This window comes from Salvelinus alpinus, chromosome 26 (assembly GCF_045679555.1).
Source record: "Salvelinus alpinus chromosome 26, SLU_Salpinus.1, whole genome shotgun sequence".
Taxonomy (NCBI): domain Eukaryota; kingdom Metazoa; phylum Chordata; class Actinopteri; order Salmoniformes; family Salmonidae; genus Salvelinus; species Salvelinus alpinus.
Genome location: NC_092111.1, coordinates 36,826,286 through 36,841,257, shown reverse-complemented (window position 1 = coordinate 36,841,257; position 14,972 = coordinate 36,826,286). Strand labels below are relative to the sequence as shown.

General features: G+C 41.4%; 1 protein-coding gene across 1 annotated transcript; it reads right to left on the bottom strand.

The window, feature by feature from the left end:
* Window positions 1-2,177: 2,177 nt before the first annotated feature.
* Window positions 2,178-8,915, bottom strand: LOC139555251 (serine/arginine-rich splicing factor 10-like). The gene is made up of 6 exons (XM_071368897.1): window positions 8,742-8,915; window positions 5,254-5,357; window positions 4,186-4,290; window positions 3,788-3,965; window positions 3,594-3,650; window positions 2,178-3,313 (listed from the first exon to the last, which is right to left on the bottom strand). The coding sequence occupies exons 1-6, from the start codon at window positions 8,804-8,806 to the stop codon at window positions 3,007-3,009; spliced, it is 816 nt and encodes a 271-aa protein (XP_071224998.1). The 5' UTR covers window positions 8,807-8,915; the 3' UTR covers window positions 2,178-3,006.
* Between the last annotated feature and the right edge of the window lie 6,057 nt (window positions 8,916-14,972).

Sequence of the window (14,972 nt, the reverse complement as noted above, 5' to 3'; positions counted from 1 at the left end):
AGTCCATCTTGGTTGCCCTGCCTCATTGTTACTATCCTGGTCCCATATCAGTTTGTGCTCTTGCCTACTCCATTGTTTGGCATTAGTTGACAAGGGAGCAGAAACAGACCGACACCCAGGCTATATTGTTACTGCTTGTTGTTCTATGAAGTAATGGAGTAATGCACATACCAAGCTCTGGAGCTTAATAGAGCATCTGATCTCAAAGTTGGAACTATTTTGCTGTCAATTGGTTTTCTACCACAGCAATACTTCTTAGTTTCAACTGTTTTTGTTGCTGTCTGTATCATAGTGTATTATGTAATATTTTCACCAATTTAAATTGTTATTTCTTGAGGACTGTTATGGAACCCCTACCTGTTCAACTCTTAATGATCGGCTATGAAAAGCCAACTGACTTTTATTCCTGATTATTATTTGACCATGCTTGTCATTTATGAACATTTTGAAAATCTTGGCTCTCTCTAATTCTCTCCTTTTCTCTTTCTTTCTCTCTCTCGGAGGACCGGAGCCCTAGGACCATACGTCAGGACTACCGGGCATGATGACTCCTTGCTGTCCCCAGTCCGCCTGGCCCTGCTGCTATTCCAGTTTCAACTGTTCTGCCTGCGGTTATGGAACCCCTACCTGTCCCAGACCTGCTGTTTTCAATTCTTAATGATCGGCTATGAAAAGCCAACTGACATTTATTCCTGATTATTATTTGACCATGCTTGTCATTTATGAACATTTTGAAAATCTTGGCTCTCTCTAATTCTCTCTTTCTCTCTCGGAGGACCTGAGCCCTGGGACCGTGCGTCGGGGCTGCCGGGCGTGATGGCTCCTTGCTGTCCCCAGTCCACCTGGCCTTGCTGCTATTCCAGTTTCAGCTGTTCTGCCTGCGGTTATGGAACCGCCACCTGTCCCGGACCTGCTATTTTCAACTCTTGATGATCGGCTATGAAAAGCCAACTGAAAATTATTCATGATTATTATTTGACCATGCTTGTCACTTATGAACATTTTGAACATCTTGGCATAGTTCTGTTATAATCTCCACCCAGCACAGCCAGAAGAGGACTGGCCACCCCTCATAGCCTGGTTCCTCTCCAGGTTTCTTCCTAGGTTTTGGCCTTTCTAGGGAGTTTTTCCTAGCCACCGTGCTTCTACACCTGCATTGCTTGCTGTTTGGGGTTTTAGGCTGGGTGTCTGTACAGCACTTCGAGATATTAGCTGATGTACGAAGGGCTATATAAAATAAACTTGATTTGATTTGACTGTCATTAATTTCTGTAGAAACAGTGCTTTCTGTGCTCCCCCTTCTTCTTGGGCATTTTATACACAGCAATCGTGATCATGAAAAGTATGAGCAATGATCTGGTAAAACTATGTACAGCACAGACAGGATGAAAATAGATTTTCTTTTGTATTGGAAAAAAATGCAGGACTAAATGCAAGTCGTATCGAGTATCTTTAAATCCAAAAGCTAAGAATGTTTTAAAAAAGCGTTATGACTTAACACCCGCACTTGATATGGTTACCTTACACGTTCCATTGCGAAATGTAGTATTTTATGTACCAAAACTTACAAGTTAAAATTGGAATCAAATGGAACATGTAAGCTATTGAGTGAAATATTTTATTGATATTTTTTTTTCTTCTGATGTTTTGGTTTCTTTGCTGTTGTTCCAACTGTTCACAAAGTTTATGCTTCATACCAAATTCAAATCCTATTCTTTCTCATTTTATCCATCCAATTTATATTGAGTTAGATTTTTGAATAAGCTTGTGTGACCTTTATCAAGATGAAAATAAATTGTGTATGGTATTAGCATTCAAGGTATTTTGTGTATAGTGATATTACAGAATCAAATATATTGCTAGGTACAGATATCCTCTGCTTTAAGTTGATGTCTCAGTAAGACTGGTGATTGCACATCGTATTGAATTCTAAAACATCCCCACATACAGAAATGCAAGCAAACAATGTCTGATAGAATGCCACCCAAACTAGATAGCTACCATTCATTTTTACACATTTATTACTCAAGATACAGTTGCATATACAGTGAAGTATAACTGATATTTAGAAGGAAGACTACACTTCTTGAGTTGCTGTCGAAGGAAACAAAGATTATAGAATAATACAAGCCACCATAGGAACCGTTGAGTATGAAGCACTAACACAGAGAGAAGGATCAAGGTCATATTTTTTATGTCAGAAAACAATACAAAATACAACAGGCTATGTCAAAACCATAGCAACTAAAGCAAACTTAGAAACCTTCAGTTGACAGGATGACACTACTGAAATGAGTCTAGAATTCCTGGAAGGCATGACAATTAGGGCTATCAGAAAGTATTAAATCAAACAGGACTGTAACATGAGCCTGTATCGCTGAACAAATCCTCACACAAAAAGACAGCACTAGAAAATGAACTGTGCCACCAGTGGCTAGTGGCTCTTATACAGGCCAGGTAACTTATACTACAAATCATCCCAACTGTGTGGAACGGTGTCCAATGTACCCGACTAGATAGTCAAGGTAATGATTTTAGTGACAAGGGCCAGGATTCAATCTGATCAGCCCTTTTCGGCTATGCAACTTTAAAAAGCAACATTCCCTCGTTTGCCGAGACTGCATTCATGGTAAACACTGCATATGTTGGCTCAATCGGAAATTACCTTTAAAATGTAATGTATGTTATTACACAAACCTACCAATGATGGGATGCAATCCTGGCCTTGATCTTAGCTTGTACAGTACTTATAGCCCTGGGTCTTATGAAAGACAACCCTTTTACATAAAGATATAAGGACTAGAAACAGAGGGTGTAAACAGCGGGACATTTCTGGGATTGATGGATTTAAAAACAGAAGGTTACCATGTTTGTCTTTCCTCAAAGAAAAAAAAGAAAAAAACTAAGGAATATCATTTTTGCAAACAAACAAACCAACAACTGTTCCATGAACATTCAATTATCCAGCAAGACACAACTACTGTCAAAAAGATCCAACAAACATGTTTAGTGTCCCCCTGACTTGCGTCCAGTCCAGGACCTGGAGCGAGAGCGGGACCGTGAGAGGGAACGGGAACGTGAGCGGGACAGGGAACGCATACGGGACGACGCCTCGTCCCGAGGCTCATAGCCACCGGGGGCTTGGTGGAAGTCGCCATCTTGTGGGCTCAGGGACTTCGAGTGGGAACGAGACTTTCCTCTGGACTCCCTCTGGGCCCTGGGCCTGGCTCTGGAGTGAGAAGGGGAGCGGGACTGGCTGTGAGGGGAGTGCCCAGGAGGGGGTCGTCTGTGGTCACGTGGGGGTGGTCTGTGCCTGCGTAAAGAACAAACCATTGGATTATTAGAATCACGCTTCCACTGATGAAGACAGCAAAAGTGACAGAAGATCACAGCCAACTAATGATTGATAGATGAATTGAAAGTGTCCAGAACATGGCTTTGTGTACCTCCCAAATGGGTCCATATTCCCTATATAATGCACTACTTTTGAATAAAGCCCAATAAATCCTGGTCAAAAGTAATGTACTATATAGGGAATAGAGGTGGCATTTGGGATGCAATCATTGTCAGTGGTTCAGCTGTGAAGGACCCACCTGTCGTTTTCCGGGCTCCTGCTTCTTCCTCTACCACCGTACATCCTTCCACGGGAGCTGGGTAACAAAACTACATTGTCAAGCAGAATGTACTCAGCAGAACTGACATTTTGTAGAAGCTTTGCAGCTTGAACCCCCCCCCAAATGGAGTTATTGGAAGCATACTAGTTGGAAATCACTAGAAAGGACCTTACTCTCGGGGACTCTCAGAGCGTCTGGGCCGGCGCTCGTAGGATGGGCTGCGCGACCTGCGTCTTTGGTAGCTACGGCTGCGAGAGCGCCTACGACGGCTGTCCCGATCATAATCACGATCATCATGCCGCGAAGAGCTGCGCGAAGATCCCCCCTCTTTCCCTTGCATCTGATTGGGTGCTGTGATGTAAAAAAATAAAGGGTACTTGGGTAAAGAGAAAAACCCAACTAGCAGACATACAGTACCTAGTGCTTTAGCTCTACTTGAAAGTATTACAGTTGCACCAGGTCAGGTAGAAAATACATGTCTTTGAACTTACAGCTGAAAGTAACATCAGTAAATTGCTCGATATGGTACATAGTTACTTCAGCAAACAATAAATTGGGGTAACTGTCTTACTCTTTCGATCTCCCTGCGCGAACTGGATTTCAATCTGTCGGCCACACACCCACTTCCTGTCCAGGTTGTGCAGAGCATCTTCAGCGTCCCGCACATCTTCAAACTTGCTGAGCTGTTAAGGTTCTTACCTTGTGGTCTTATGTGGTTCAATTATTTTCAGCACAACTGTTGTAATACAATGCATCTTCTGCCACTTAATCAAAAAGGGAAGCCATATTGGCTGACAGTATAAAGCCAAACGTAGGTTCTGGAACACAATTGTTAAGTGCATGTTGGGTTCTTCTGAAGATTAAAGATGAGGCAAACATGTTTCAATAATGTGTCGCTAATTTTATGGCTTTTACCAAGTAACCAATACTGCTTCAGTATCAAATGATATTGTCGAAGGCAAAATATATCGATAAGAGTACAATTATAATTTCTTAGTTCAATTAAGAATCAAATTTAGCATATTGGCTATGTATTGATTGCTTTTCCTGTAATATTTGTCTATTCATTTTTTTGGAGGATACAAAATAATTCAGGTTTGTTACCTTAAACACGCTCGACTTTGACTTACATCTTGATCTTTAAGCTCTTTAACCGCCTCCCAGAAGAACTTGGTTTCCTGCTCGTCTTTGCCCTTTAAAATCTCTTCCCTTTGCCTCTGTCTTTTGATGACATATCCAAGCCTCGACTCCGTCCCCTTTTTCCTTTGTCTCTTCAAGCTTTAAATTCTCTTTCTTTTTCAACCTTTCTCCCTCTCTCTGTTTCTTGCATCCTGGCGGTCTTTTGCTGCTTGTCTTTAGATCTACTCTACACCGGACATTCTTACTCTTTCTCCAGGCTCCACAACAACTGGATGCCTTTACATTTTCTGGGGCAACAGAGAAATGTAAGTTAGATATTAAAAAGTTCTTCACCGTGTACATACAGAAAAACAGTCACAGCAAATCAATTATACAACCATAACTCAATGCTTGAAGACACCGGCTGAGAAAGCATGTTAAGTTTACACCACATTCAAAATTAAAAACAAAAAAAGAAACACAGATTTCATAACTCTCACTGTAGAAGGGAAAGGATATTGAATATATGCAAATCCTCTCGGTCGGCGTGAATAGAAGTCAAGTGGAATGTAGACATCTACTACAGGCCCATAGCGACCAAACTCACGCCGCAAATCCTCAGGCCTGAATACCGTAAATAGATAGAAATTTCACTTCAATGACCTGGAGGAAAAGTCTTAAGTTCCAGAATAAAGTGGCACCACCTTGGGAGCCACGGACAGACCGCTGAGACCGGTGGCTTCTGTTGGGCAATATGAAGATACCACTTCTTTGCATTAAAAACACAATTAAAACTTTTTTGAAGTTCATGCACACTCTGAAATGTATCTTAGTTCCAAGAATGGTTCAAATCTCCTGTTAGTTGCCCAAATGCCGGCAGATCGCGATATTTAGTCGTTTCAGCTTACCGGCCAATGGGAATATTATGCAGCTTACCGGCCAATTCCCCTGTGAATTTTAGGATAAAATAATGAATTTGGCCTTTACTACTATAGCCCATACATACGCATTGAATAACACATTCATAAATGGGAAAAAAAATGTCTTTGCTATATCTAGGAGGAGATGAGAGCTCGGGTTTTTATTTTTTATTTACATTCATAGTACCAGTCAAAAGTTTGGGCACACCTACTCATTCCAGGATTTTTCTTTATTTTTACTATTTTCTACATTGTAGAATAATAGTGAAGACATCAAAATTATGAAAATACACATATGGAATCATGTAGTAACCAAAAAAAGTGTTGAATAAAAATATATTTTATATTCTTCAAAGTAGCCACACTTTGCCTCGATGACAGCTTTGCACACTCTTGGCTTTATCAACCAGCTTCACCTGGAAAACTTTTCCAACAGTCTTGAAGGAGTTCCCGCATATGCTGAGCCCTTGTAGGCCGATTTTCCGTCACTCTGCGGTCCAACTCAATTAGGTTGAGGTTGGGCGATTGTGGAGGTCAGGTCATCTGACACAGCACTCCATCACCCTCCTACTTGGTCGAATAGCCATTACACAGCCTGGAGGTGTGTTGGATTCAGCTTACCACTGTTTTCAATGGCTTGAACTTTAATTATAAGCCCAAATCCTCCCAAATTGCAGTTCCTAGGTCTTCCACTAGATGTCAACAGTCTTTAGAAAGAGTTTCAGGCTGGTTTTTAGAAAAATAACCTGGAAATTGTAGTTTTTCTAGATGGCTCCCATTTTGGCTTTAGTGTTTCCAAGCGCGTGGAGGAAAGCGCGTTCTTTGTTGTTTATCTCCGGTAAAAACAATAACGATTCTCCGTCTTAAATTGTATCATTTATTTGCGTATTAGGATACCTAAGGATTGACGTCAAACGTTGTTTGACTTGTTTGGAAAAGTTTATTAGTAACGTTTGGGATTCATTTTGTATGCATTTTGACGGAGGGAAACAGTGTTTTATTGACTGAGGCGCGCCAGCTAAACTGAGTTTTTATGGATGAAAAAAATGACATTATCGAATTATATCGTTATTTCTGAGTTTTGTGTCGTGCCTGGCAGGTTGAAATATGATTGTCATGTGTTTGTTTGATGGGGTGCTGTCCTCAGATAATCGCACGGTATGCTTTCGCCGTAAAGCGTTTTTGAAATCTGACACCATGGCTGGATTAACAAGAAGTTAAGCTTTATTTTGACATATTGCATGTGTATTTTCAAGAATGTTAAATATTTACAATTCTGTAGTTTGAATTTGGCGCCCTGCACTTTCACTGGATGTTGGTCAGGTGGGACGGTAGCGTCCCATCTAGCCTAGAGAGGTTAATGAATCTGAATGCTGCCACTAATAACCCCATTTCTCTCTCACTATGCCTGAGGAAACCCTGGCCTGATGATTCCTGGCTCTGCATGTCACCAATCCACCTAGCTGGCTTGCCCTGGACTGATCTCTGACTACCATGCCTCTTACCACCACATCCCTTGACTGCCTAAAACATTAAAGACCACCTGTCCTTACAGTCTTGAAGTGTTCGCACCCTGTATTCATTATGGATTTTAGGCTGGATATCTGTAAAACTCTGACAATTCCTGGTGTAAAAAGGGCTCTACAAAATAAATGTGATTGATTATAGTGTGCCGCCTTTCATTTCCTGATACATAAATCAGATAAGATTGACACACCATATTTGTTAATCAAATAAATTATTTCAATTTGTAAACAGACAATAAGATGGACTGTGCATTATTTGAGGAGACAGTATACTGGTCTTGGGGAGGAAATTATGACAGATGACTGGGTGATATGGTACATGATATTATATTAAAGGATTTCTGGAAACAAATTATTTTGAAACTATCATACCAGTTGTTGAAAAACAGACTGCTGCAACATGATTGGTAGAACGCGATACGCAACATCCGGGACTAGCATTAGCCACAGTAGCATGGTAGTGGAAAATGGCGTTTCATTAAAGTATGTTATATATTTAAAGCCTTGTTGCCATTAAATCGATTATCGACGACTTTTCTGCTAGAATTGAGAATGTTTAAAGTACAAACCGGTCCACGGGGGATATGAGTGTATAGTTGGATGCATAACGTTGCATTCCCCTTTGGACGGTAAGGTTAAACCTCGGTATCGCCATCTGCCTGCCTTTGGGCTACTGTGTTACTATGTGTAGGCCTGTGTATGTAGTGTTGTTCTTGCAAATAAAATATCTGGCTGTTAACTAGATAGGGGGCACATGTCATTCTAACAGTCATATGTTTAAGCCATTTATATTAGAATTCCATAAAACGTAGTTTTTTTTCACCGAAGTGTGGACCGGAAGCTACAACAAGCTAACGACGTTAGCTCATTAGGCAGGGCAACTAACTAATTCGAAGTACAGTGATCCCTCGCCACTTCGCGGTTCACTTATCGCGGATTCGCTATTTCGCGGATTTTCATAATGCATTTTTTTTTTTTTTTTGGTGCATTGTGCTCTGCATTCTGATTCGCTAAAAACTCACTCCCGCTTCTTGTATCAAAACATGCTACGAATTGTGCTATCATTTTGTCGTCTCGTGCAGTTATGTGTACGTACATAAAACAGCTTGGCAAATTTACATTAAGTTGGCCAAATTATCTTGTAATTTCGAACATCTCCTAAACCCATAATGTCGACGAAACGGCCTACACGTGAGTCACTGTATTTGTATACATGTAATAGTTGCTAATTGTAAAAAAAAAAAAAAATTCTATTTCGCGGATTTCACTTATCGCGGGTCATTTTCGGAACGTAACCCCCGCGATAAACGAGGGATTACTGTATTGCCAGATTGAAACATACGTTTGTAGCTATATCAATCTGATCTAATGATAGTAGCTTTCTTTTGATTTTTATGGACTAAGATTTGAGTCTAGACACCTCTGGTCTAGCTACCCCGGTAAGGTCAAGTCAGGCCGAAGCGCGTGGCTAGCCGACTAGCATTGGGCTAATGTTAGTTAGCTCGGGGCGTCGAATTATTTAGTTGACTCGACTAGGGGGATTTGTTCAAATGTGTACTCACCTGGATTCATCGGAAATGTTCCTGATGAAAAGCGATGTATTTGGAGGTCTCAAATATCTGGCCATGTTCAAAATATTCAGCAAGAACGCAGCTTTACAGCAAATATTTCTGCTATGTTTTGACTTAACGCGCAGCCAGAGATTATGGCGCAGCTACGTGGAAGAAGGAATGCGCAGGCGCGTGGTCTACTTCGCGGAATTGTAAGCAAGTGAAAGCACAAACAAAATCAGCAACATCTGCTGTTTTTTTAATTAAAATTGTGTATAACCAGAGAGTCAGATGAGCCCTGCATGAACACATAAATAAACAAATTAGGTGCCGTTATCACAGCATGCTGAGGATGCAGCAATATCCCTACTGTAGGTACTGCGTAGGTGGTTTTGTTAAAGAGTAACATAAAATAATCTCGGTGGGTTTTGTTGCCAGTCCCAACTAGGTAGGCTACCTGTAAACTGCCTGTAATTATGACAATTCTTGAGGTAAAATAGTAATAGAATTATAGAATTTTGTATCATTACTGCCTGCACTTTGAGGCGTCGGGCCAGTAACCGAAAGGTTGCTGGATCAAATCCCAGAGCTGAGAAGATTTTAAAAAGTCTGTTGTTCTGCACCTGAACAAAACACTGTTCCCCGGTAGGTCGTCATTGTAAATATACATGTGTTCTTAACCGACTTGCCTAGTTAAATAAAAAACTCCATGCTTGCATATTTTTTGTTTTATTGTGTTGGCCTGAGCACTCTGGAGCAAGTTTTCATCAATGATCTCTCTGTACTTTGCTCTGTCCATCTTTCCCTCAATCCTGACTAGTCTCCAAGTCCCTGCCGCTGAAAAACATCCCCACAGCATGATGCTTCCACCACCATGCTTCACCATAGGTATGGTGCCTGGTTTCCTCCAGACGCGATGCTTGGCATTCAGGCCAAAGAGTTCAATCTTGGTTTTATCAAACCAGAGAATCTTCTTTCTCATCATCTGAGAGTCTTTTATGTGGCTTTTGGCAAACTCCAAGTGGGCTGTTGTGTGCCTTTTACTGATGAGTGGCTTCTGTCTGGTCACTCTACCATAAAGGCCTGTTTGGTGGAGTGCTGCAGAGATGGTTGTCCTTCTGGAAGGTTCTCCCATCAAAACAGAGTAACTATGGAGCTCTGTCAGAGTGACCATCAGGTTCATGTTCACCACCCTGACCAAGGCCCTCCTCCCCCAATTGCTCAGTTTGGCCGGGTGGCCAGCTCTAGGAAGAGTGTTGGTGGTTCCAAACTACTTCCATTTTAAAATGATGGAGGCCACTGTATTCTTGGGAACCTTCAATACTGCAGAAATGTTTTGGTACCCTTCCCCAGATCTGTGCCTCGACTCAACCCTGTCTCGGAGCTCTACAGAAAATGTATTGATATTTGCTCTGACATGAACTGTCAACTGTGGGACCTTATATAGACAGGTGTGTGCCTTTCCAAATCATGTCCAATCAATTGAATTTACTACAAGTGGACTCCAATCAAGTTGTAGAAACATCTCAAGGATGATAAATGGAAACAGGATGCACCTCAATTTCGAGTATCATACCAAAGGGTCTGAATACTTATGTAAATAAGGTATCGTTTAAAAAAAAATTGTAATACATTTGCAAAAATTGCCAAAAACTTGTTTTCACTTTGTCATTATTGGGTATTGTGTGTAGATTGATGATTTAAAAAAAATATCTATTTTAGAATAAGGCTGTAGCATAAGAAAATTTGGAAAAAGTCAAGGGGTCTGAATACTTTCCAAATGCACTGTATATTTAGGTTAAAATAAATTGTCTTTATTTCTATCGATTGATTAAAAGCTCTCATCATGGATCAGATAAGTCCATCGGAAAATGTAAAAGGTGGTTTCGCTTCAGACCCCTTGTGAGGATCATGATCAATTCCTGGAGCTCCCACCTCTCCCTTTAACATCTTGACCCTAGTCACTGGGGTCAAGATGCTCACAACAGACCATAGCAAGTATCCCTGAGGAATAGGCTCTGGAAGTCTGTCACCACATCAGCCTGCCTGTGGACACCCAACCAGAGGTGTGGGCTGAGCAGTGGCAAACATTACACTAAACTACACTAAACAATACATTAATTGCACTATCACGGTGACAAACGGTGCCCACAAACTGTTAGGCCCTACATAAAGCTGTCCCAACACCTTACCACTGCTACACCTGGCTATCAGCTGAGCCTTGTCTGACAGCGAAACGTCTCATTCAGTCTCATTTACTGCCTTTAAAAAAAACATAGCTGATATGGCTTACTTGCTTAAACAAATGTGGTTTCTACTGACAATGGAGCTGTACAAACTGTGGCATAAGGGGACGACGAGTGAATAAGAGGCAATCCATAATTTATATTAAGTAATTCATGAGCGAGCAAGAACGGACGTAGTCAATATAACTATTTTTTCACACTTTTGAAATGTACAGCGTCAGAATTCAGAACATGGGCCGTTCTTACAATATTCTCTCTTTACACCAAGTCAGAGCCGTAGGATAAATAAGGGGACATAAGCAGACAATGAAAGCTCTTACAATATTCAATGTTGTAAATTTCTCTAGAACAGGCTATAGGCTACATGTGCACCAACAAGTCAGAACAGTAGGCTAAGTTATGAGGGGAAAAGGGACCAAATTATTAGGGTGAGGGACATGGACTACTAACAGCTTACTACACAACTTACACTTAGCATTACTTTCAAGTCGGAGCTCTAGAAGAGGCCGACTTGGAATTCTGAGTTGGATGACTGTTCAAAACGTTTTTTCCCAGTCGGAGCTAATGTTTTTCAGAGTTCTCAGTCGTCTTGAACTCACTGAAGTCTGAGATTTCCGAGTTTCTAGTTGTTTTCAACTTGGCAGAAATCATGCTGGATTGACAACATGGCCAAAGTTGAATGCTTATCCTTTTAAGCTTGGAAAAGAGACCCTTAAACCGAGATTTGGACCACACACCCACTTCACTGAATAACAGGCTAGTGATTGCTTTGCACTGCTTGCAGTTAGCCACTGATTCCTTCCAAACCACTCATTGTTGAATTTGCGATTTCCAACTTGTGTAATCTTTATGTCCAATGGCCGATGAGCATCTATCTATAATTTCTCTTCATAATTTCTTTTCATATTGGGGCGTCAGTGTAGGCTAGTAACCGAAAGGTTGCAAGTTCAAATCCCCCAGCTGACAAGGTACAAATCTGTCGTTCTGCCCCTGAACAACCCACTGTTCCTAGGCCGTCATTGAAAATAAGAATTTGTTCTTAACTGACTTGCCTCGTTAAATAAAGGTAAAAAATAAAATAAAAATATGACAACGATTGAAAGGATTGTCAATTTGATTCATGATGATGACTGCTAGCTTGCTAGCTATGATTTTGAAAGTATGATGTTGACATGATCAGTCCAATCAAATCTACGGTAGATATAAAGTGATTTGATGTCATTTCATCTGTGGCCAATGACCTTGAGCCTTCCTGGATGGGCACTTCTAATGTAATTCTATGGCATCACCCAAGGGGCTTGAATTTTCTAACTCTCCCTGTAGATTCTTTGGTGACGTATTTTGGAGCTGCCTTACTCAAGAAAGCAAAAAAGACCATGTTTGTATGCGGATTAATTAACTAAATGTTGTTGTTTTACATTGTTTGCAAACTGATATGTGACATGTATTAATGCCAAAATAACATGCCCCACCTGCCATGAATGATGGGTCACCACTTGGGCAGAGGAAGCTGCCTAACTGAGGAACTAAATGTAACCTTGCGTAATACCCTAGCTGCAGTCACACCACTAAAAACAAAAAACATTTGTCATAAGAAACTAGCTCCCTATACAGAAAATACCCGAACCCTGAAGCAAGCTTCAAGAAAATTGGAACGGAAATAGAGCTACACCAAACTGGAAGTCTTCCGATTAGCTTGGAAAGGCAGTACCGTGCAGTATCAAAGAGCCCTCACTGCTAATCGATCATCCTATTTTTCCAACTTAAATGAGGAGAATAAGAACAATCCAACAATTATTTTTGATACTGTCGCAAAGCTAACTAAAAATGCAGCACTCCCCAAGAGAGGATGGCTGTCACTTGTGCTCTCTCTCCGGCCTCAAGGTCACCAGGCTGCTCGTTATGGCGCACACCTGTCACCATCTGTACGCGCATCAGCCCATAATGACACTCACCTGGACTCCATCATCTCCTTGATTACCTGCCCTATACATGTCACTCCCTTTGGTTCCTTCTTGAGGCGTCATTGTTTCTGTTTCATGTCTGTGTGTTGTTCATTGTTTTTTGTTTTGTGTTATGTTTATTTATGAAAACACACTACCTGAACTTGCTTCCCAACTCTCATCGTACAAATGGCTTTCACTTCAGCAGTGACAAATTTATGAACTTCTTTGACGAAATGATCATGATCATTAGAAAGCAAATTACGGACTACTCTTTAAATCTGTGTATTCCTCCAAAACGCAGTTGTCCTGAGTCTGCACAAAACTGCCAGGACCTAGGATCAAGGGAGAAACTCAAGTTTTTTAATATTGTATCTTGACACATTGATGAAAAAAGTAATGGCCTCTAAACCTTCAAGTTGCATACTGGACCCTATTCCAACTAAACTACTGAAAGAACTGCTTCCTGTGCTTGGCCCTCCTATGTTGAACATAATAAACACCTCCCTATCCACCGGATGTGTACCAAACTCACTAAAAGTGGCAGTAATAAAGCCTCTCTTGAAAAAGCCAAACCTTGACCCAGAAAATATAAACTATCGGCCTATATCGAGTCTCCCATTCCTCTCAAACATTTTTGAAAAAGCTGTTGCACAACAACTCACTGCCTTCCTGAAGACAAACAATGTATACGAAACGCTTCAGTCTGGTTTTAGACCCCATCATAGCAGAGACTGCACTCGTGAAGGTGCTAAATGACCTTTTAATGGCGTCAGACCAAGGCTCTGCATCTGTCCTCGTGCTCCTACACCTTAGTGCTGCTTTTGATACCATCAATCACCACATTCTTTTGGAGAGATTGGAAACCAAAATTGCCCTCCCTGGAAGCCTGTGTTTCAGACACAAGGAAGTGGATGGCGGCAAATGTTTTACTTTTAAACTCGGACAAAACAGAGATTCTTGTTCTAGATCCCAAGAAACAAAGAGATATTCTGTTGGATCTGACAATTAATCTTGATGTTTGTACAGTCGTCTCAACTAAAACTGTGAAGGACCTCGGTGTTACTCTGGACCCTGATCTCTCTTTTGACGAACATATCAAGACTGTTTCAAGGACAGCTTTTTTCCATCTACGTAACATTGCAAAAATATGAAACTTTCTGTCCAAAAACTATGCAGAAAAATGTATCCATCCTTTTGTTACTTCTAGGTTAGACTACTGCAATGCTCTACTTTCCGGCTACCCGGATAAGGCACTAAATAAACTTCAGTTAGTGCTAAATACGGCTGCTAGAATCCTGACTAGAACCAAAAAATTTGCTCATATTACTCCAGTGCTAGCCTCTCTACACTGGCTTCCTGTGAAGTCTAGGGCTGAATTCAAGGTTTTACTGCTGACCTACAAAGCATTACATGGGCTTGCTCCTACCTATCTTTCCGATTTGGTCCTGCCGTACATACCTACACGTACGCTACGGTCACAAGACGCAGGCCTCCTTATTGTCCCTAGAATTTCTAAGCAAACAGCTGGAGGCAGGTCTTTCTCCTATAGAGCTCAATTTTTCTGGAATGGTCTGCCTACCCATGTGAGAGATGCAGACTCGGTCTCGACTTTTAAGTCTTTATTGAAAACTCATCTCTTCAGTAGGTCCTAAAATTGAGTGTAGTCTGGCCCAGGGGTGTGAAGGTGAACGGAAAGGCTCTGGAGCAACGAACCGCCCTTGCTGTCTCTGCCTGGCCGGTTTCCCTCTCTCCACTGAGATTTTCTGCCTCTAACCCTATTATGGGGGCTGAGTCACTGGCTTACTGGTGCTCTTCCATGCCGTTCCTAGGAGGGGTGCGTCACTTGAGTGTGTTGAGTCACTGACTTGATCTTCCTGTTCGGGTTGGCGCCCACCTCTGGTTCGTGCCGTGGGGGAGGTCTTCGTAGGCTATACTTGTCTCAGGGTAGTACGTTGGTGGTTGAAGATATTCTTCTAGTGGTGTGGGGGCTGTGCTTTGGCAAAGTCAGTGGGGTTATATCCTGCCTGTTTGTCCCTGTCCGGGGGTATCGT